Source organism: Peromyscus maniculatus, chromosome 10, assembly GCF_049852395.1.
Source record: "Peromyscus maniculatus bairdii isolate BWxNUB_F1_BW_parent chromosome 10, HU_Pman_BW_mat_3.1, whole genome shotgun sequence".
NCBI classification, from domain to species: Eukaryota; Metazoa; Chordata; class Mammalia; order Rodentia; family Cricetidae; genus Peromyscus; species Peromyscus maniculatus.
In genome coordinates, this window is record NC_134861.1 from 98,154,617 (window position 1) to 98,177,794 (window position 23,178).

At 46.4% G+C, this 23,178-nt stretch overlaps 1 protein-coding gene across 12 annotated transcripts in view; it reads left to right on the top strand.

Annotated features, from left to right (window-relative positions):
* Positions 1-23,178, top strand: part of Lrrc8b (leucine rich repeat containing 8 VRAC subunit B) — an 87,613-nt gene that overhangs the window by 60,343 nt on the left and 4,092 nt on the right. For 9 of the 12 annotated variants that reach the window (XM_076546862.1, XM_076546866.1, XM_076546865.1 and 6 more), the window contains one exon: positions 5,871-7,451. In XM_076546862.1, coding sequence (XP_076402977.1) covers positions 5,871-6,143 — 273 coding nt within the window. In that variant the 3' untranslated portion in view covers positions 6,144-7,451. Of the gene's footprint in view, positions 1-5,870; positions 7,452-20,036; positions 22,291-23,178 lie in introns of those variants that run through there. The other 3 variants (XR_013043075.1, XR_013043077.1, XR_013043076.1) reach the window with 2 other exon arrangements.

Consider the following 23,178-nt stretch of genomic DNA (forward strand, 5'->3'; position numbering starts at 1 on the left):
AACCTTTTTAAACTGACGGAATTATGAATTATTCATAAATGCCTTTTGTTATACAGTAAGAAAAAAAAACTTGCAATCTGCACATACCTCTAAAGAGACAATTCAGAATGAAAGGCCCAGCTCCATAATGCAACACTAGGGCTTCTTGGAGTCTCTTTCCAGCATCCATGCTTTAAAATGAACCATAATTTGCATCAGTTAAGGAAAATGTAACTTCACAGAAACAAGGGGGGAAAATGAGTCATTTCCTAGGTTAAAATGTGAAGTAGGAGGACAAAGGGGAAAAAATCTTGCTGGTCTGACGGGCCACAGAATGGGGGTGATGTGTGTGTGTGTGTGTGAGAGGGGAGCGCTGAAATCCAGGCGAGAACGTACTGGCCTCTCCACGTGAGGAGTGGGTACTGCTGCTTTCTTCCAACGCATCCCAAAATATGTATCTTCTGCACTTAGATTTGACAGCATGGGTATTAAAAAGATGCCAGAAAATTGAGATGAGAAAGAAGCTCACGTTGCTTTTTTAGAATGCTGAGACTCATGCATAAAAGAAGTGTGCCCCAGCCCATGGTAAATGAGAAATCTCTCAGCCTGAGGTTTTAAATTTACAATAAAATTACAATAGACCAATTTGGACTAGCAGTATACATGACAATTACCTGAAGAGCCTGTTAAAATACACATTTCATGACAGCCCTCTGCCAATAAATACACACACAGATGCGCGCATAGGCACACACAGACACATGCATACACACACACATACACACACACACACACACACACACACACACAGATGCACAGACACACAGGCACACACACATACAGGCACACACACACATACACATAAAGCTTCTGATTGAGTAGGTCTGGTGAAAGACACCCTGGTTTGCATCTCTGAGGTCTCTGGATGCTGGTGCTGATCAAATAGAAAATGGCAGTGAAGTTGAGTTGGTAAACTAGTTTAGGTCTCATTGTTCCATTGTTCCAGCTGGAGTAAAAAGTATGAACAATTGTTTGGGAAAGCACTGATTCTATTTGTGATCCAGTGAAGTCGCCACTCGAATAGTTAGCTGGCCATGCATTACTTGCATGAACACGTCAAACTCTTGGCAGGTAAACTTAAAGAAGCCTTAAGACCATTGGTGCTTTTTTTCTAGGGGTAGAATTTGTAGCAGGCTTTCTTGGACCACCAGCCCCCAAATCATGACACAGAGACTTACTAGTTATGAATGTTCCGCCTTAGTTTAGGCTTGTCCCACCAGCTCTTATAACTTATTTTAACCTGTTTCTCTTCATCTACGTTTTGCCTCGGGGCTTTTTACCTTTTTCCTTCTGTATGTCCTACTCCATGGCTGTCTGGCTGGCCCCGGCGTCTCCCTCTCTTTCTCCTTCCTTCTCTCCCAAGCCTAGATTCCTCCTCCTACTTATTCTCTCTGCCTGCCAGCCCCATCTATCCCTCTACTGCCTAGCTATTGGCCGTTCAGCTTTTTATTAGACCAATCAGGTTCCTTAGGAAGGCAAAGTAAAACAAATGTAACACATCTTTGCCTAGTTAAACAAATATTCCACAACAAGAATTAATATTGTATTGTCATTTATAATCAGATGGCATATAAGTTGGGTATAGACTCTCCACACTTCAATTTTTTTTCAAATTAAAAAAGTTACAGCTTTTAAACAGCTGGTGTCTAGTTATGCTTTTCAGGACATGATTAGGCAAATTAAGACCATTGATGCCAGGGTTCTTGACTGGCCATGTCTGAAAGAGACGAGAATGTCAGACTCTTGATCAAGTTGGACAAGTGCTACCATGAGTAAAGGAAGTTACTTTACAGCATAAGAAAGTCTTAGGCCAAATGCACGCCGTGGCCAGAGTAGAATGGTGGGTCCTTGTGTGCCTTGAGCAGGGGTCTATTGCTGCGCATCTCAGGGTGAACATGACACCTGTCAGTGGGTCAGGAACGCTCTCCCCAGAGTGCAGAGTCAGAGAAGAGTAAGGAGATGGAGGTAGCCAGTGAGAAGGAAAGTCCCGGGACGGTGGCTCCCCTTTGCCTCCACCACACTGCCGTGTCTTGTGTGTGTGCATGCAGGCAGCCCTCATTAAAGGCAGCAGGTCACAGAAGATGGTCAGTTGGTAAAGGTGCTGGCCGCCATGCCTGGACTGAGGGGGAGGAGGTAAAAGAGGATAATGGGAGGGACTTTCATCAAAGAGCAGAGTGCGTGCTGGAAATCATGAAAGAATAAGTACTTTAAAAAATACATATTTTAAAAACGAAATGACCCACTGATGGAACCGTGTGGCCTGACAGTGGGAAGTCGGGGGAAGGCAGAGAATATTCTTCGATATGAGTGTTCTAGTATTCAAACAAGTCTTGTTGGTAACAGCCACAAGTGTGAGAATAGAAGGGTCAGGATAAGATTTCTCGTCTGGCCACACAGTCCCTAAGAGGCTGGGTGTGCATTTGACATGAAAAGGGAGCTGATGTGTGGCCGAGACTGTCCAGACTTACATCAGCCACCGGTGGGGTCCTTGTTAAAGAAAGGTGGGGATTCATGTTTCATGTGGAGATGCAGACACTTAGGAACCATCTAATCTTGAAGATCTCATGGCTCTAAGGCGGAAACTAAAATATTTATGAAAATTACAAGCATTCATAATGGCTACATAAATATGTATTGTAATATAAATAAGATACCATGTACTAAGAAGATAACAAGCATGTCACAGTAGCACTGGAAAGTTGTCTGCCAAACCAGACCTGGATACAGTCAAGAAGGAAGTAAGGCAGACTCCAGGGAAGAGACCAGAGCCGAGATCAAGCGCAGAGGGACACAGCTCACGCACTGTGACATGCGTGCTGGGCCGGACACCGTGTGTTCTGCATCTGGACCCTGGTACAGAGGCTCCCTCTCATTGTCCTTTCCCTGTGGCAGGCAAGCTCACATGTGAGCATCTGGTTCTCTCTTCCTGAAGGCCCCATTCTCTATTTACGGGGGACCTAGGGACAGAGAATCTGGTAGTGGGGAGTTCTGCTTCCTGCAAAGCCATGAGCAGAGAGTCCCCAAGTCAGGGCAGTCCTCGGGGGACAAGTGTCCATGGCAGAGTCCCCAGAGCCCCTAGCACGGGAGGGTAATAGGGTTCTCGTAGAAAACATCCATTGTTTCTCTTTGAATCATGTTTTTCACCCCAGGTGCCTTTAATGTGTGAATACACACTTGTTTCTCCAAGAGGAGGTTGGATTTGCCATGTGTTTGAGCAAGGTATCTTTTTCTTAGGAACTTGTGGGAAGATGAAACGCACCTTAATAACTAATGTAAAAATATAGAAATCATGCACGATTCGGGCTAAAGGGACATGTTCAAAGAATGACACATAATTTTATGGAACTGTTTTTGAAAATAGGATCTCACGTGCTCTAGATTTAGACCACCAAGGATGACCTTGAACGCTTCCTGCCTCTGTGCAATGCTAGGATTACAGGCACACAGCGACACACCCAGTTTATGCCCAGCTGCAGATCATACCCAGGGCTTCAAACATGTTAGACAAGCATCCCAAAACCCAAGTTACATCCCCAGCCCCAGAATCATTTTTATAGTGAGTACTGTGCCAAGCCAAATGCTGTTTGGTGTTATGAACTTGAAGGTAAGCTATTTTTAAATGTAAATAATTTAGTTCAGGATACAATTAGTTCATGGAAGGAAAAGCTCCCCTTCCTAGTTTAGGAAATTTAGATTAAGTAGTTAAGTTAGGACCCTGCACCTCAGCTGAGCACTGGCCTGGACAGAGCCCCTTAGCTGACCCCTCAGCTCACAGGAATGGGTACCACCACCTCAAAGTGGCGCATAGTCAGAGGACCTGGTAGCCCCTGGCATTGGCCCAGCCCCAGAGACTCTGTCCACCTCCCCGTGCAGTCCCTGTCTCCATTGAGGGCCTTCAGAAGTCACCAACACCACAAACTCAGAACTGTGGGAGAAGATGGGAATCCAGTGGCATGGACGGGAGAGTTGTGAGGGCATTGCTTCAGGATGAGCACCTGCCGGGTGGGTGGCCATGTGGAGCTGGAGGAAGGGGACTGTGGGATTCCCGGGTGTGGTGGGGCCTGGGGTGCCCTCCTGAATATCTGGGACACGTGCGTCCTTGGTGCAATCGTACCAGTCAGTGCGATTCTCCGGACAGGGTACTCCACTGGAGGTCATTTTGCCCCCTCAAGAGACACTGGCTGAAGATAATTTGAGGCTGTAACAGCTGGGAAGGAGAGTGTTATTGGAAGCTAGGGGTAGAGGGGAGGAAGGCATTACAAGGTACAGTACAGCCCCACAGCCAGAATTGTCCCACCTAAGATGTCCACAGCTTCGAGGCTGGTTTTTCATGCAGCCTGCTTCAGACAGAAATCTTCGAGCCTTGTGTGGTGCTCCGCACTTTATCCCCAGCACGTGGAAGCCATTCAGCACATGTCTACTGAATGCCAGGGAGCCATGCCTTCCCTCTCTTCAGGGTGTCTCCCAAGTCCCAGCTGAGCCCGGCTATGTAGGACCCAGCTCCTGAGCTAGGGGAGTGGCTTGCAAAGCGGCTCCCTGTGTGCCTTGCTGCTCTGCCTGCCTTGCCTGCCTTTCTCAATATTGAATCCGCGTAGGTAATGGCTTACATCTGTGCCTGAGAAGAAACGCAATAAGCATGCAATTTTTCCTGTGCTTATGTCTTATTTTAGTGTAGGAGTTATCAGTGTTGAGCATTTTTAATGCAATTTTGCGGTTTTGAATTTGTATGAAAAGAATCCTTTTGAGGAGAGAACTCTGTGCCCCTCAGAGCTGGCTCAGTGGGGTGTGCATTAGGCCATCAGAGGATGCCATTACAGCCCTTTAGTGCCCTTCATCCAGGCACAGCAAAGCCGCTTCCTGAACTAGGAAGCCAACAGTTTCATGGTGTCACAAACCAATACAGGTGAGCTTTCTAGTCCACAGATGTCCCTCCCTCCCGAGTTCCCCAATGGAGCCATGAGTTGAAGGGATGGTACGCGCTCAGCCTCTTCCTGTGAGGTCTCATGGTGAATCCATTTCATTACACACTCACACACCCTGTTCGTCATGGAGGGGAGCATTCAGCTGGGGCGGCTTTCAAGTAGACCCAGCTGCAGGTTATTTACCGTATTTAAAATTCCTCACAGTGTCATGTGAATCTTTTAACGGATGTGAGGGCATAGGAAGAAGAGCAAATACTCAGAAGTGTGTGTCTGTGGAGACGTGAAGTATATGTGTATAGACGTGAAGTGTATGTGTATAGACGTGAAGTGTATGTGTATAGACGTGAAGTGTATGTGTATAGACGTGAAGTGTATGTGTATAGACGTGAAGTGTATGTGTATAGACAAGCCTGTTTTGTTTTTATCTCTGTTTCTGTAGACCACTGAATATAAAAAGGTAGGGTTCATTCTCTTAAGCAGTTTAGGAAATAGCCTTGCCTGCTCTCAGGAGGCTCTGGGGCGTTGCTCACTGATTAGCCTGGTAAGATCTTTATGAGGGCTCTGGAGAGTAATTTATTTCTGATCCAGGACTGAGTAACTACGGTTCTCCTGGGTTTCCTGGCTCGTTTTCGTTAATCTTAGAAACACCGGCTGTGTAAGTGCTTTCTCTTTAAGAATCACGTTGGTCATCCACCCTCACTCAAGAGAGTGCAGCTGCTCAGTGGCCAGGGCTCCGCTGGCCACTCCTTTCTCTTTTGCCTGCACCTCAAAGTTACCGCCAATGTGATGATGTCTTTCTCTGTGGACCTGCAGGCATGTTTTTGCAAAAAGGTAACTGGAAGGGAAGTACATGCATGTGCTGTCGGAGCCAGTCAAAACCGGTTTCACCTGCTTCTTTTTTCCTTGTAGATTGAGATGCTACCAGACGGGCTCTTCCAATGCAAGAAGCTGCAGTGTCTGCTCCTGGGGAAGAACAGCCTGACAGATCTGTCCCCTCTGGTGGGTGAGTTGTCAAACCTCACCTACCTGGAGCTGGCTGGGAATTACCTGGAGACACTGCCACCCGAGCTGGAAGGGTGTCAGTCCTTGAAGCGGAGCTGCCTGATTGTGGAGGACAGCCTGCTCAACACTCTGCCGCCCCCCGTGACGGAGCGCTTGCAGACATGCTTAGACAAGTGTTGACCTGAGGATCAGACGATGGCCAGAGCAGTTGCAGAGTGAGGCCCCGGGGCTGAAAGGAGAAGGAACTTTCCTGAGTTACGGAGATGAAAAGTGGCTGGTGGTTGTGACACACCCTAACCAAAAACCTCCCCAAATGACCCAGTGTGAAAGCAAGTCAGAGGAAGATGTCAGCGTTGCAGTTTTGTGAATAAATAACTGATCTTTAAATTATTGAGATGTTGTAAAAATAATAAATAAAAGTAATACGTTGAGGTGGCCTGAGAGGCGTGGAGTTATGGAAACTTTACCTTTCAAGTCTTATCTTCAGGACTCTGTATTTTTCCTCTCCTTTAGCCCATTACTTATTTGTGCTCTTGTTTTCCTGACTTTCTTGTCACCAACCCCATAAAGACTCATCAGCACAAATGTCCTTGATGTGTGCTCACCATTGGTTTGATTTATATTCTTCCATTTTTTTTTTTTTAAGCAGGCCGTGTTGTGCTCGGCTTCCTCCCCACTTCCTCTCTCATTTTGCTGGAATCCTCATCTGGTTTTCTCTGCACAACAGTGAACATCCCTGGGAGAATTGCTAACACTTGGCATTCGCCTAGAACAGGAGCCAGGGTTCCTAGGACATGTGGTCCTCTGAGCACCCTAAAAATTAATGTTTTCTCAGATTTGTCTTCTTGTCTGTCATCAAAGCCTTTTTAAAATACGTTAAGAGTTTTTATATGAGACAAAATATTTTCTACAGTATGATCTTAGATTCTACATCTATGAGAACACTTTGTAAGGTATAGTGAACATGTGCATCTCTATAAGAATTTACTGATTCTCAGTTTGGGCTGATTATGATTCTCATGTTTGTATGCATTCTGCTCCAAAAAGTTTTTGTACTCTGCAACTAATTACTTTTGGATGACAAAGCCTTGTGTTGTTTTCCCCCAGAGTCGTTGAGGGGTCTCTGTGTGAGAGGACAGCTGTACCATCTACCTCTCCTTGTGCAACCGTATGGGTCCAATCCTCAGTGACTTACAAACTGGTGGAGGGGAGAGGGCAAGGTCTAGATTGGAAAATGCTTTGTAGAAACTAGGTAAGCATTAGATAAAAATGTAGGGCGTCCCTCCATCTACACGCTCTCTCAGTATGGTTAGGATGGAAGCTGTCTGTTCACCACCTAAGTGAGTTCACTTAGCTGACGTCCATCTCATGCCTTGCAACTCCTGGGATATGTCTTGTTTCTTTTGACAGAGAGCTTTGTGTTGGTTCTTTATTATCATGCATATCATTGAATAAATAAAATGGACTGGCTCACTCTGGGGAAGTGAACATTGTAGTGTATTTTTTCTCTACTGGGTCTAAGCGTTATGAACTCACCTCTTTTTGGACATTAACTGCATCTACACGAAACTGGAAAACACTGTGGGTCGAGAATCTTCTAAACACTCAACTGCGATGTGTAGTTTTTCTCTTGATTTGTTCTAGAAAGATGAAAGTGAGTCTTCCAAGTATAAGCAATGCCTCTTTTCTTAGCTGCCACATATGCCTGATGTTCAGAGAAAAGAATTATGCAGAAGAAACTGGAATGGGGTTAGTTACAAAGAATATCTAGAGAAGGCCCAAAAGCTGCCTAACACACTGTGAATGGCAAGGAACAGACTGAAAATAGACACATTAACAAAGCTTGCCTTCATCAGAACGTCCAAGTTCTCAGGGAACCAGGGATGACCAGGGCAGCTCTCTCTGGGACCTCACAGACAGGTCCTGGTATAGCTAAGTTTTTTCTTATTTTTACTTTTTTAAAATGTGAGTTGATGATAAATGTTTTCCAGTAGAATCATCATGTGGACCAATTCCAAAGTTGGCTGGAATTTTCTGAAGTTTTGAATAAATGTTTTATGTGAGGGAGGTTTCAATATTATCAACCATACTTCTTATGAAAAAAAATCCCACTCTTTTTATAGGAAAGAAATTCAAAACACAGTTCAGATTTTTCTAACCCTCACCCAACAAAAGAGAACTTCCCCATACCTTGTTCTCCAGTGCAAGCATCATTGGCTAACTCTCCTACCTCCTCAAAGCAGTTCTCTGGAAGGATCAACTGTGAGGTGTAAGCCGCTTTCCCCACACTAGGCTGTTTTTGCTGCTGGAAACCATATCACTCTTGATACCACAGTTCCGAGATGTCTTTTGAATTTAATGCTTATGCAACAATGTTGAGGTAGCTTTTCAAGCTAACCAACACTAAGGCAATGAACAATACTCTACTGCCCCACTGATGGAGATGGGTGTTAGCGTTGGCTTCACTGGCCTGTGTCAGTACTCACCTAGTACCTAACAGATTCTTAAATGAAGAAAAGGAAATCATCTTAATTATCATGAGACTTTCCAAAAACCAAACATAAAGGATCGAAAGCAAAGTTTTGGCTGATGCTGCGATGGTATGGGTTCATTGTATTTGCATCCACACACAAATACAGAGAGACACATGTCTCGTATTTGCAAATTTTGTTTAGGTTAGTCTAAGAATAGCAACTTTTTTTTAATTCATTACTTTTAATCATGAAGTATTTGATTTCCTTTATCATGATATTTAAAATCAAACACTATTTGAGAAGGTACCATGTGTTTCCAAAAAGTGGAGGTTTTTTTTTCCTTGTCTGTATCAGGGTGGATCTTTGTAGCATATTGATGATGCATTTTCATTTTAATTTCCTATGTATTACCATATTTCTCTGTTACAAATAAACAAGTTGATTCAGGGTATATGGAATGCTTGGGGTCTCAGTGATGTGGCAAGCTCTAATTTATCTGCTGTAGTATGCTAACGCGGCTTATGTATATAACATTACTCCTTGATAGTGAAATTGTTCTCGTGTTTTATCATTCAGATGTCATGTTTAATTAAAATATTACATTAATATTGATGGGTTCATTAAAACAGGCAAACACTTATTCTATAGACTTGACATTATTTCCTTATATTTTCAGTAAAATTACCTTTCCATCTTTATATTCGTGTCGCGCTGGTCCACCCACATCGGGTATCTTCGTGCTCACCCACCTCAGAGTCTGACCCGCACTGTATGGAAGCGGTGTCCGCTTGCTGTAGCATTGGCAGGGACCCCCATGTGTGCGCAGCCTTCACGCCTGCTCTAGGAATCCAGCTTCTGCCCACCTTGTTTTCATTGACTACATACTGCATTTGAATCTGTATTACTTCCTGGGAGATAAAAGACAATAATTAGAGAGAGAAAGGAAGACATTTTGCATCTTGGAAGAAATGCATATATTTAGACAGTGTAAAGAACAGTACTGTAGCATGTCCTGGGTGTGACGGTTTCTCATCTGTACCTGTGTGGTGTGCTGAAGCAGGGGAAGCTGCAGAATGGCTCCCTTCCGGTCTCTTGCCCACAGCTTCTGCATCCAGTGACAGCTGTCTGCTGCGCACCTTTTGCAATGGACTTCATGAACTATATTCTCTTCAGCCTTTTAAAAAAAATAATATGCACAGTTTCATCAACATGGAAGTATTAACACAGATTATATGAGCCAAAGTACTGAGTTGAGATGGCCTCTAGTTGAACTTAATTACATACTAAAGTTTTGAATTTAACACAAATACACCATAGCTGAAAAAAAAACAATTATGAATGCCTTCTGCATGTTCATTATTTCTAACAGACATGGTGCAACTTTAAAAATACAAAAGGGTATATATAGCATTAGAATGGATGTGTCTATGCTCATATCTGCTGTGTGTCAGCCTTTAGATCAACATTGTACAGTAAGACAAAATTCTAAGTTTCATTCTAAGTAACATAATGGGCCACTCTTGAGTGGAGACACTCTCTTCTGTTGGCTCCCAATGAAGGCTAGCATTTGTTACTTTATCTTAAAATACCATATTTTGGAAATGTGTATCTGGGTTTTGCTTCTGGAATGAATTACTAGCAAATGTAAAATTGTGTTCAATGTTTTTGGCCCCTGGATTTAAATCCCTACATTCTGTAGATTTTGGGTAAAATTTGCTGTTTTTAAAGTATCTTTTGTGTAAAAAGATTAGATTTTTATAATAAATGATGGATAAGATGGATCAGTGGAAACTAGCCGGTCTTGTTGTGTTTGGTTTCTTGCCTCGTTCTTTCTGTTGGTGCTCAGTGTCCGGCAGCAGCTGTCATCTCTCACACTTCTCATGCTATTTAATAACATGATGGATTTTCACACTGACAGGTGAATCTCAGTCTTTGGGTTTTCCCGTGTGCAGCAATGGCCGCAGATAGCCAGCCCCGGAGTGAGGCGTGGATTCGCACTGGCATATGCAGGAGATGGGAGTCGGACAGGTCTGTGCCCATTTAGGACGACTATTCAAACCATGCTGCTCCCCACTTTTCCTAAGAAAGTTTCAGGTTTAGATGCTCAAAACCCAGCCCTGCCCCCGGCCCTTCTTGGTGGCACTGGTTCCTTCCTGTGCTGTTAACCCCAGCGCCGGACAGTGTGCCAGATAAATGAAATCTAAGTAACTGCAGAACTCCTCTCGGCAGGCTTGGTGAAGGGAGCGAGCACTGAGTCACTAGACGAAATGCACAAGTGATAATTTGATGTTTGGAAGCAAATACTTTTCTCAATGGGGCTGGGGAAAGCTGAGCAGGTAAACACTTGCCATCCAAGCGCAAGGACCTGAGTGTCGGTTCCGGCATCCAAGTAGAGCCGCATCTGTAATCCTGTGCTCTTACAGCTAATGGGAGGCGGCGGCAGGAGAATGCCCGGAAGCCCAGGGGACACTGATACCTGAGGTCCTCTGACCTTCACACTCAAGCTGTCGTGTGAGTGCACACACACACACACACACACACACACACACACACACGAAACCTTCTCCTACTCCGTTCCCTGAGGGCACTGACACAGGAAGCTGACAGTGGAACTCACCTCTGAGGTAATACGTGAATCCTGAACCAGGAAGGAAAGGAGCTGGGTTGCATGCTGCCTCTGGCCGTGGTCTGCCCTGAGTGTGTAAGAATGAGAAACACATTTTACAGCTGCAGCCACGGTTGCCACAGGCTTCCCCAGCCTTCCGGGAAGTGCTTCAGTGAATCGGGGACCACAGCTCAAGGAGCCTGGCAGTCCCTGGGGCTGCTTCATGTCAAGATGGCGCCTCAAGAACATGGTGAGGGGCTTGACTGGGGAAGGGAGGCTGTGTGGGCTACTCTGGGGCTGGATTTGCATCTCTGGAGCTATGGTCTCTGTTCAGGTTTTGCTTCCTTCCCTGCACTCTATTCTCACTCGATGGCCCCTGCTCCTACAAATAGCCACAAGCAAAAAAAAGGGGGGGGGCGGTCAAAAGAACAGCCATTTTGATGTGTAGTCTTTAAAAGTCCAGTCCCATCCCCTGTGTGTTGCCTCCTCCTTGACACTTGATACATAAGCTTCTCTGTATCTTGGCACAAATTCTGTAAAGCCTACACTGAAATTTTCTAGGTAAATACCTAGGTAAATGCTCAAATTACGCATGCATTTTTTACTCTCTACCTCCCCCTGCTGCTGAGAGGATTGTAACCCAGAGGCTCTCCATAGTCCAGGTGGCTCCAGGTTCTTTATTGGGGGAATGCGTTATTCATGCTGTCCTTAACTAAGAGAAAAGAGACTCCGTGCTTTCTGTGAACCCCAAACCTCCCGAGACAGCCCCAGTTCCTCACTAACTTTTCAAAACCCTCTTCTGTCCAGCTTGTCCCATGTTCTAAACCCTCCTGGTAATTTCTCTTCTAGAAGTTGCCAACTAAAGTGGCATCTCAGACTTAGCCTCTCTAAGCCTTCCTGTGATTTTTCAGTCTGCACAGTTATTTTAGCCAGTCTCCTCACCCTTGGGGTGAGGGCCTCCACGCCACATGAGTAAAACACCTATACGGTTATAAAGCAGCCCAAGCTAGAAAGCAGCTGTTTTAGAATCTAATTTCTTTCCTGGTGTGGTCTTTTAACCAGTTTCTGGCTCACACTTAGTTTCTCCCCTTGCCTTGGCCTCACTCAGTGACTCCATCTCAAGTGAAATGCACCAAGAAGGCTCCTTACAGTGCCTCCAGGCACCGGGACCACACTAGGTGTGACCCCTGCGGTCATTAAGAACTTGATGTCCAATTAAAAAAAAAAAAAGACAAACACGGTTTGACTAGCCAACAAACATAGATTTGGTAAAGATGGAGAAACGGGCTTTCTGTTCATAAATCACGGGCTTTGATGTCAACTGTCCTTTCAAATATGATTCTGCAAGAGAAACCAAAAGACTGGTAGGGATTTGGAGGTCTAAGGAGAAAGAAACCTGTCATCGAGTCAACGTCTCCCAGGCCTCGTGGGTAGGCTGCCAGTGGTGAGGCCTTTCCTCCAAGTGCTTCACCTTCTTCACCCACTCATGTCCCTTCCCAGACCACATTCCCTCCAGTAACACCTCTCCCCTCCCCCTCACCACCCGTCGCTGGTCAGCCTCATCCTGCCCATGCTCCAAGCTTACATGTCCTTACCCATCACTGAATCTTATCGCCAAGAATATTAAGTAGATATTGCTCCCAAGAGGACACTTTGGTTTATGCTCAGCAAAATTAATATTTTCAACATTCTCTCTCCCTAGAAGGTAGTTTCTTGCCATATTTGCAAAACTGGGGGAATAGGATTTACTCAGTATGTTGAATGGGATCAGAGACATTTTTTCCATTTTTTTTTTCCAATCAGGCAAAAGATGGAGTTAACTGGCCCCACATTCCCAATTATTCAAATGACATTTAGCCCTCTTGCCGATTAGCAACCCTAGGCGCCTGTCCAAATGCACCAATGTCTATTTCAGCTTGGCCTGGCACACAGTACCTGGTTCCTGGCCACAGCTACTTCCTTCTCAACAGGAATTAGCAAGCAACAAATTAAAAGGCGATTTTGCTCTTGAAATGCCTCGCGGGTGTTAAGGAGTAAAGAAGAAAGGCTTTCCTGCTCCAGTTACTCAGTTGCACCACTAGGGGGCATCAAGCACCGCCTGTATGAAAGGGGTTCTTACTCACCTTTCCCCCCCCCACCCCCCAAAAATGAGTTGGCTTCACGCCCCCGAGTGCTCAGACCCTTTGAAAGACAGCAGTTGCCCATCAATTTTATGAGGCAATCAAGCTAGCCTGTTCACAACCTTTCCCGGGCAGCTGCTCCGTGCGAAGGAAAAGCTCAGAGGTCTCTTCCATTTCATGCCCTCCTTCCTTATCCTCTCATCTAGCCCTGCAGATAGAACTTGCCGGTGAGAAAGCACCATGGAGAGATTCCTGAGAAAAGGTCACAGCCCTGGATGGAGATCACAGCGCTCCTGCTGATGGAGGGAGGCATGTCACGCCTCCCCCTCTGCTGATAGCTTCCTGCTCTGCTCCACTGGCTCTGGGAAGCCCAGAGCCTCCTGTTTGGAAGAGCCCACATTAGCAGCCACGTTTGCTGCCTAGCCGGTCCAGCATATTCCCTAACAAGCTGCAGCTTTCCCATTGGGAACCCACCTTGATGAGAACCTCTTCCTGTGCACAGGGCATTGCTGACTGTAGGTTCTTGTTCCCATCTCACACAAGCAACTCGGCTATCAAAGATACCTCTGATGGGAACCATGACTGAAAATGTCCAGAGTGCGTCCTGTGGGCTTCATAAATGTCATTGATGCTTAAAGCATGAGTAGGCAGGAACTCCATTTTATGGGTCAAAAATAGGTTCGGGCAACTTGACTGCCATACTGGATTGCAAGATTATACCGAAAGTCGATAACACAGCTGGGTTTTGAACTAGAGACCAAAACTTGCACCAGATCTCTGCCTGTTACACTAACACTGCCAAGGTCGCGTGTCTAAGGAGTATTGGGGTTTTGAGTACTAATATGTCCTTTCTAATATGAGAGCTCTCAGTGAATATTCTGGGACATGGTATGCAAGTGTATGCCAGTTTAAACACACGGTTTTAAACACGTTTTAGTATAAATATGTCATCCAAGTGACTATTTTTAAATTGCATATATTTAAGCATGCATAGCTTTTATTTCAGTGGTTTAACCCAACGCTTTGTACATACCCACTCTCGTTAGAGGGACAGTGAGCCCCACTGGGCAATGTAGCCTAGGGCCCCTGTCTATTGAACAGTTACCGCTGTGATCTTGCTTCCAGTTGCTGAGGGAGCTCCTAGTTTGGGTTTTATTGGAGACAAAGTTGCAGATTTAGTCCCTGCAAGCTCTGATTTATTATAGGAAAATGCTGGCAGGCATCTCAGACTTGCAAAGTGAATTCCTCACACAGTTCTGCTACACTTCCCCTCCGCTGTGGACTTAGCTCCTTGGAGCATGAGGAGGAGGGACGAGCTGCAACCTCCTTATTGAATTCATTCCTTGTTCCAGATAAGAAGCTGTGTCTCCAGCGGAGCTGCTGCTGTGACCCCAGCTCTGCCCCTGGTCCTGACTGCACTGCTGAGCACAGAGAAAGGCAGGGCCCAAGCTTTCCCACCCACCGCTTTGCATGCCTGGCTCTCTTGATTCTCCTCGTGTTCTTCAAATTGCTCGCCCTCTGAGACACGAGGCACGGGGAACCTCCACAAATCAAGCAGCTCAGCTGCCTCCCAGGCTCGCTCACAGGGATGGACTGCAGTTCTTGGGCCCTGAGCCCCCTGCACTAAGATCTACTCATGAAAAGATGGCTTCTTGTCTCTGTGGCTCAATCCTACGAGCTGTCTTCCTCCAAGAGATAAAGAAACCAGCCCTTTCTTTTTGTTCCCTCTTTGGTGACAGACGGTGTCTGAGAGGAGTTTAGGCTTTTTGCAAAGCTGGCAATGAGTTGAACGGCTGCTTGGGTATTGGTGTCAGGTGCGCAGGTTAGCTCCGGTGAGCCAGCGACCAGACGGGCCTGGAGGACAGCAGCATTCTTCTTGGAGGGAGCCCTGACGGGGGGAATCTGACCGTGCTGAGGACGGTGGAGGAAGATAAGGTGGTGGCTGCATGTTCTGGGCATCAGCACTCATGATCTCATCGTTTCCAGGGTGGCGTGTCCCTGTAAGCATGCCCAGGGTTCTGCCTGACCTCTGTGACCTGGGAAGCAGATGGGACCACTGTCGCTTAAGGTGTCTGCTGACTCATCTTTTGATGGTCACGAAATGAGTGGGGACGTGTTGATGAGGGATAGAACTGAGTAATTGTTTTTCTTTTTTTTCTTTTTTTTTAATTTATTTTTAAAGTTTTTTTCATTTTACGTACCAATCCCGGTTCCTCCTCCCTCCCTTCCTCCTACCCCCTCCCACTTCTCCCCATCCCACCCACCCCCCATCCACTCCTCAGAGAGGGTAAGGTCTCCCTTGGGGAGTCAACAAAGGCTGGCACACTAAGTTGAGGCAGGACCAAGCCCTTCCTCTCTGTGTCAAGACTGAGCAAGGTGTCCCACCCTGGGGAATATGTTCCAAAAAGCCATTTCATGAACCTGGAATAAGTCCTGGTCCACTGCCAGGGGCTCCCCAAACAGCTCAAGCCACATAATTGTCACCCACATTCACAGGGCCTAGTTTGGTCCCATACATGTTCCCCAGCTGACAGGCCAGAGTTCATGAGCTCCCAGCAGCTTGGGTCAGCTGTCTCTGTGGTTTTCCCCATCGTGACCTTGACCTCACTTGCTCCTGTGATCCCTCCTCCCTCTCTTCCACTGAAGTCTAGGAGCTCAGCCCAGTGCTTCATTGTGGATCACTGCATCTGGTTCCATCAGTTGCTGGATGTAGGTTCTGTGATGACAGGGTAGCCACTAACCTGATTATAGGGGAAGGTAAGTTCAGGCACCCTCTCCATTATTGCTCAGAGTCTTATTTGGTGTCATCCTTGTGGATTCCTGGGGATTTCCCTGGCACCAGGTTTCTCCCTAACCCCCAATGGTTCCCTCTACCAAGATATCTCTTTCATTGCTCTCCCACTCAGTCCCTCCCTCCACTCAGCCATCTCAGTCCCTCTTGTTCCCAATCCCTATCTCTTTTCTTCTCCCCTGCTCCCCAGTTTACCCAGGAGATCTTAACTATTTTGCCTTCCTGGGGCCCTCCATGCGTGTCCCTCTTAGGGTCCTCCTTTTTACCTAGTTTCTCTGGGGTTGTGGATTGTAGCCTTTACTTAGGAGTGAGTACATACTGTGTTACCTCACTCAGGATGATTCTTTCTACTTCCATCCATTTGCCTAGAATTTCATGATGCCATTGTTTTTTTTACCGCTGAGTAATACTCCATTATGTAAACGTACCACATTTTCTTTATCCATTCTTCAGTTGAGGGGCATCTAGGTTGTTTCCAGGTTCTGGCTTTTACAAATAATGCTGCTATGTTGAGCAAGTGTTCTTGTGGTTATGATTGAACATCTTTTGGTATATGCCCAATAGTGGTATTGCTGGGTCTTGAGGTAGGTTGATTCCCGATTTCCTGATAAACCACCACACTGATCTGCAGAGTAGCTGTACAAGTTTGCACTCCCACCAGCAGTGGAGGAGTGTTCCCCTTATGAGTAATTTTCTTAAGAACTTGCATGTCACTCGTTTCTTTTTTCGGCCTGTAAAATGATTCACTTTCATGACACACGAACAAAACTTTTCACTGAAGAACCCAAAGCGTCACAAGTGAGGGAGTGTAGAATCATCTTAAAAGGTAGCCCCATCAGAGAGCTGGGCACACGGTAAAGAGAAGCTATTTAAAATGGATAGGAGCAGGGCCAGCCGCCATGATACTCAAGTGTCCGTTCTCAGGAAGCCCTGAGCTTGTGCAGGCGCAGGAGACCTTAGAGTTGCTTTGCCTCCGCTGGCTTTAACATGGAAGGTGGAAAATGCCTGACATCCATCCCAGAGTCCTCCCAGAAGCAGATCCCGGCAGCTTGTAGTTCTTGGGGTTTTGTTCTAAAGCTCTCTGGGCATAAGTATCAAGTTGGTGGTGTGGCAAAGCGACTGTGAGCTGGGAGCACCGCGAAGGATCGGCTTCTGCCTGGGTGGTGTGCACACCCTCCCCTGACTGGCTGCTAGGGAAAGCTGGCACCACCAGGCTTTCTGCTATGCAGCGGGCTTCCTGTGGTAGGCACTGTGCATGTCCTCTGTGCTCTGGTGCCCGTGCCAGGACCGCTTGAGTCCTAGGCCTAAACCTCACTGCACCTAGAGAAAGCTAAGACCTCCGTCTTCAGTAGGGCTGGGCTGTCCTGTGGTCCAGCGATGGTTAAAATCATTGTCAGCTTAATGAGCTCTAGAACCTCCAGGGAGATGGGCCTCTGGGCATTCCCATGGGGAATACTCTTCATTAGTTTAATAGGTGTGGGAAGGGGCACCCACTGTGGGTGACACTACTCTGTGGGCTGAGATCCTTGGCTGTATATAAAGAGAAAATGTGCTGAACACAAGTGTCCATTGCTTTCTTCTTCATGATTGTGGACCAGCTGCTTCAAGCGTCTGTTGCCATGATGGATAGCACCTCACACTGTGAGCCAAGACAAGCCCCTGGGTCCTTGAGTTGCTTCTGCCAGGGCAACTCTATCAGGGCGACCTGGACAGAAACTCAGGCAGCCTGGAGGACACCTGTCTCCCGGCTAAGTTAGAGAACTGTTCCTACCAATTATTCTTGTTACTTTGTATCTCCACCTCGGTTCCTCTTTTGGAGATGTAAACGCTCCTTCCACAAAGATTGAGTCCCAGAGCTGCTTTAGGTAGTGAGTGTACAGCCAGGGATGATGAGGACACTAGACCCTGTCCTCATGGAACTGCACAGCACAGCTCTGAGGAAATGTGGCACATAAGTACAAGAATCTGGTGTAAAACACAGATAGGGCCCCGATTTAAGTCCATAAATCCTGTACAAAAACCCCAACAGAATCTACAAGCACGGCTTCAAACAAGGTCCTTTACATATTCAGGACGTGTTCATCCATCTGTGGGAAGTTTGACTACAGCAAGCCACCAACCCTCCCTGGGCCTCAGTTTCCACTTCTGTGAAATGAGGCAGTTTGAACCACATAACATAGCCCTGAGTCTGTGTGTGGCCCCTGCAATGCTGTGATCATCTGTAGCATACAAATGGATTTCCTGACATGGGAATCGGCTGAACTGAGGAGATGGTTCAGAGGACAAGGCACTGGCCCCCTGAGGATTGCAAGCCTGATAAGTTTGATCCCTGAAACCCGTGTAAAGGTGGAAGGAGAGAATCAACCCCACTTGCAAGCTGTGGCAAGCATGCTCACACATGCAGATCGTATAACACACGGGAACGCACACACGTAACAATGAATTTGTGCATTTTCCCTGAAGAACCTTTTCATTGGTTGCCATCCTGCCTCCAAAAGCTTTGAGATGGTCTTACAGGCCTGATTGTTCTTCCCAGCGAGTGTTTTCCATATGCCCACACAGTCCAGTGTAAGCCTTCTGAGCTCACTGTGAGCTTCTATTCATCTGAATAGTCTGCTTGAGTGGCGGCCATGTTCCCACTTGCTCCCCATGATCCATGCAGTTCTGAATGTCACCAAATACCAGCCTTGCACGACAAGCCTGCAACATCGCTTCCCGCCCCTGCCTCACCTACACAGCTGTGAATCAGACGCATGTGTGATGCTCTAATTTCAAGTTAAAACTCAGGATAGAAAACACCTGAAAATGTCTAGGTCGAGGATGAACTCTGAAATGCAGAGTTCCCCAGCCATTCCACTGATTAACATCCTATAGTCCTGGGTTTTTAAAAAATTCAATCTGCATGGTAACTCCTTTGATTTGGCTTGTGTTTGGAATGATCTGCCTGATACCATTTCTCTGCAACATTCAGAACAAGATATGATCTCTTCTGAGTCATCTACATAGAGTGGACCTTTCCAAGCATAAAGAAACATCTGTCCTCCATCTGCAGGGCCTGAAAAATAGGACTTTCAGTCCAGTATTGTGTAGGACACTAAGGCTTGCAAAGAGCAAGAAACCTTTTTTTTTTTTTTTTTTTAAACTAAAATCCTGATAAATGTCAAACAGGATCTTTTCATCTTGCATATCATTTTCCAGAGAGCATCCCCAAAGGCCACTTTAGCTGAATGGTTTAATGAGAACATAAGCTCCATAGCCAAACACTAGTCAAACGTTTAGTATATCATGTACCATCTGGGCAATCATATAGTTATTTAACCCTGATAATTCCTGGATTTGTAAAACAGAGAAAATACTGGTATCTTCCCTAAGAGAGTATTCTCTAGAAGACTAACACTGAGTTCTCACTGTTCCTCTTTTGATGTTTCTGCCGTTAATATGAGAGGCAGAAGGCCGGGTCCCTGGTATAGGTATAAGAACACAAGGTTGGTGATCAGAAGCCTGGAGTGTGCATCCACCTGCTGCCGCTTAGTGGAGGATGCTGGGAGAGTCACATGCCTCTCAATTCAGCTGGAAAACAAGGAAATAAGTATCTCTCCTGTAACATCATGAGGCTCAGGGATGATGGTTCCTGGGAATTGCCTTGGCCAATGCTAAATTCTACGGAGTATTATTATCAGCTACCCTCTGTGTTATGAACCAGGTGTTTGTGTCCCTGGAAATTCCAATGTTGAAATTCTAACTCACATGTGAAGGTACTAGAAGGCAGGGCTTTGGAGGGGGATTAGTTAAGCTTGGAGGAGTCATAAAGAGAAGTCCATGGCTGGACATCAGTACCCTGATAAACAATGACTAGCAGCCCTCTCTTTCTGTCCAGTGAAGAGACCAAGAGGAGCCAGCTGTCCACCAGACGGGAGGAACTGAGTCTTCTGGCACCTCAAGCTTGCACTTCCCAGCCTCTGGAGTGGTCAGAAGCAAATGTCTGTTCTTTAAGCCACCTGGTCACAGCTCTTGTTATGAAACAATAACAGAGTATGGAGTCACAACTGTCACTGAAAAACACATCTTTTTTTTCTATTCCAGAATTTTCATTTACAGTAATTGCTGTGTTGAGCTTAACTGATTCTGACTGATTTTCACCCAGTCAGAGAAGACAGCACACCAATGGACTGAGGACCTGCTGAGCCCCCCTTCCCAGAAGAACTCTGTCATCACTGTGTGCTCATCTCCCATGCAGCTTCTGTGGACATCTAAAATGCATGCTAGTCAAAATGCAGTGTGTCTGCAGAGTGTGGGGTTCCTAGAGTGGACTTGAGTCTGCAAATTCTGGTTTTCCTCATTCATCTCCCTTCCAAAAGCGTTCAGCCAGGACTCCAGTCCCTCTGCCTGTGTGGTCACTTCTCCCTTTCCTTACAGTGGGAGTCACTATCTTGAGATCTTGTCACCAGCCAGGCTTAAAGTCCAATCCTCCCTCCTCCGTTGTCCGGCTAGGTCACCCTGAGCAAGCCACAGAAGCATGTGGCAGGTCAGCTTTCTCAGAGGAAGACCATGGAAGAGCCCCCAATCCGTTACCCAACACCAAGGGGTCAGCCTTGAAAACACATGCACACAAGTAACATAAAGACTGAGCAGGTTGCACATACACACACACACACACACACACACACACACACACACACACACACACATACACTGCAACAGTTAAAACCCCACCACGAGTATGAGAGAGAACAAGAGACAGGCACATGGAAGAAGTGCAAACTTCAGAAGATAAAGTTTTCCAAATGGGCGAGAAGGAGAACTACCTTCCTAGGCAGCCCAGGAATTAAGAGAGCATACTTAAAATTCTTCCTCACACCTGGGACCCCATGTTCTTACCAGCTTCACTTTCCTTGACATTCTACACACAGAGAATCAGAAGGAGGAAGGTCCAGGGACAAATGCACCCCTCAAAGCACCGTCCAGTGGCCCACTTCCTCTGGTTAGACCTCACCTTTTACCAATCCACTCAGCCGTGACTTAATTGATGAGGCAACCCTGGATATTTTATTTATTTATTTCACATCTGACCAGTTTCCTCTCCCTCCTCTCTTGCCAAGTCCTTCCCCACCACCTCCCCTCTGTCCCCCGAATCCACTCCTCCTCAATCTCTACACTTTTACTTCATTGGGCTACATCATCTATTGGTAAAATTAATTTCATTCATTTATTTTTACCCATTAGAATGCAGACACTAGAAAACTTGGAGTCAACCCGGCTCCCGTTACAGTTCTCTCGGGCAGAGCTGCTGGAAACTGTCCCTTACCTAAACCAACTACTTAAATCCTCAGGACCTTAGAAACACACATAATGTCACTCTGTTCCAGTCATGTTACATTGCTCATGTAGCTACTGAGAATATAAAGACTATCAATACAAGAAAGTAAGGAAAGCTCGCCAGGTCTGTGTGAGCCAGGGCCTGGGCAGCCCTGTACCACTGAACCAGTTTAGTAAACTTCACCAGGTCTGTGTGAGCCAGGGCCTGGGCAGCCCTGTACCACTGAACCAGTTTAGTAAACTTCACCAGGTCTGTGTGTGAGCCAGGGCCTGGGCAGCTCTGTACCACTGTACCAGTTTAGTAAGCTTCACCAGGTCTGTGTGTGAGCCAGGGCCTGGGCAGCCCTGTACCACTGTAACAGTTTAGGTAAACTTCACCAGGTCTCTGTGTGAGCCAGGGCCTGGGCAGCTCTGTACCACTGTAACAGTTTAGTAAGCTTCACTAGGTCTGTGTGTGAGCCAGGGCCTGGGCAGCCCTGTACCACTGTGATAATTTAGTAAACTTCACTAGGTCTCTGTGTGAGCCAGGGCCTGGGCAGCTCTGTAACACTGTGATAGTCTCTACTAAGTAACTCATCTCCAGCCTTCACAGCCTCTGCCACTGGAGTTCCAAAAGGTCCTCCAAACTAATATAAGTATGCGGTCTTCTCTATGCCATTAGTCAAGAGTACCCATTTTCTATCTGTAATAATATAATTTTTTGAGACAAGGCCTCCCTATGTAGCCCTGGCTGGCTTTGAACTCACTCTGTAGACCAGGCTGGCCTCAGACTCACAGAGATCCACCTGCCTTTGCCTCCCGAGTGCTGGGATTCACCACACATAGCTTGCTTTTTATATCGTTATGTCCAGTACCATAACTTTCCTTGATCTTTACATGTGTAGCACTTTAAATAACTCTCAGCAGGCAGGAACAGCTGTGCGATAAAGGAGTCAAAAACCAAGCTGCCTTCCTCTGCTCCCTTCTCTCCGGCATCAGCTCTGACTGTTCCTGTTTTCTTGAAGACAAAGGCAACAGTTTTGTGAGTAAGGGTTGTATTTGATGAGTTTTGTTGTTTGATGGGTAGTGCTGTGACTCTGAAAATGATTTGCTAAAGTGAAGGGCTTAGATAAACTTCTGTGGCCTTCTCCTGGTGGATCTTCCTTCCTTCCTCATCCTCCCCAATGCAGGCTACAAACTGTGAAATCTAAAACTATTACCCTAATTTCAACTTCTTCCTGTTTCCTTTCAGGGATGGGCATTTTTAAGTGTCTGGTGCACCTGGATTCTTTATAGGACACGTAACGTGGTTCCAGAGAGGATCCTGCCACACACCTAGAGGAAATGAAAGCTGTACAGATAATCTGTATGAGCAGGCCGGCTTTGCTGGAAGACAGGCCTCCCCCGCTGAGTCTGTCTGTTAGACAGCATCCCTCCCTCATGGGCAAACACATTGTTACTGACTCCATTAGGGTCAAAGCCAGGAGCCCGGCAGTCCTAGCAAACTGGGCTTAGCCACCCATCCCAGTAGAACTAGAGAGACGAATACTAGTGAAAATCAGAAGAAAGAGAGGTATTCATGGCGGCGACACTGCCAAGAGGGACAAGGGGTTTGGTGACATCACAGCTCCTTCTTTGAGGTCCTGGTAATCGGCTGAAATGGAGGGCAGGTAGTGTGCACAGCTTCACAGTCCTAGTCTAGATGTGGTCCCACTCATCAGGGACTGCGGACGGTCTCATCCCCAGGCCCTCTTGCACCGTGGTCTGACAAGTTGACAGAAATGTATAAAATTCCTTCCCATGCTTCCCCTCCTGGCTGGCACCAGGGCCCAGGCTTCTCCAAGCCCAGCATGAGATTTCAAGGGAAATTCCAGTTTCTTGGGTCCACTGTTGCAATGTTCCTAATAGCTGGAGGCAGGGCACAAGTGTC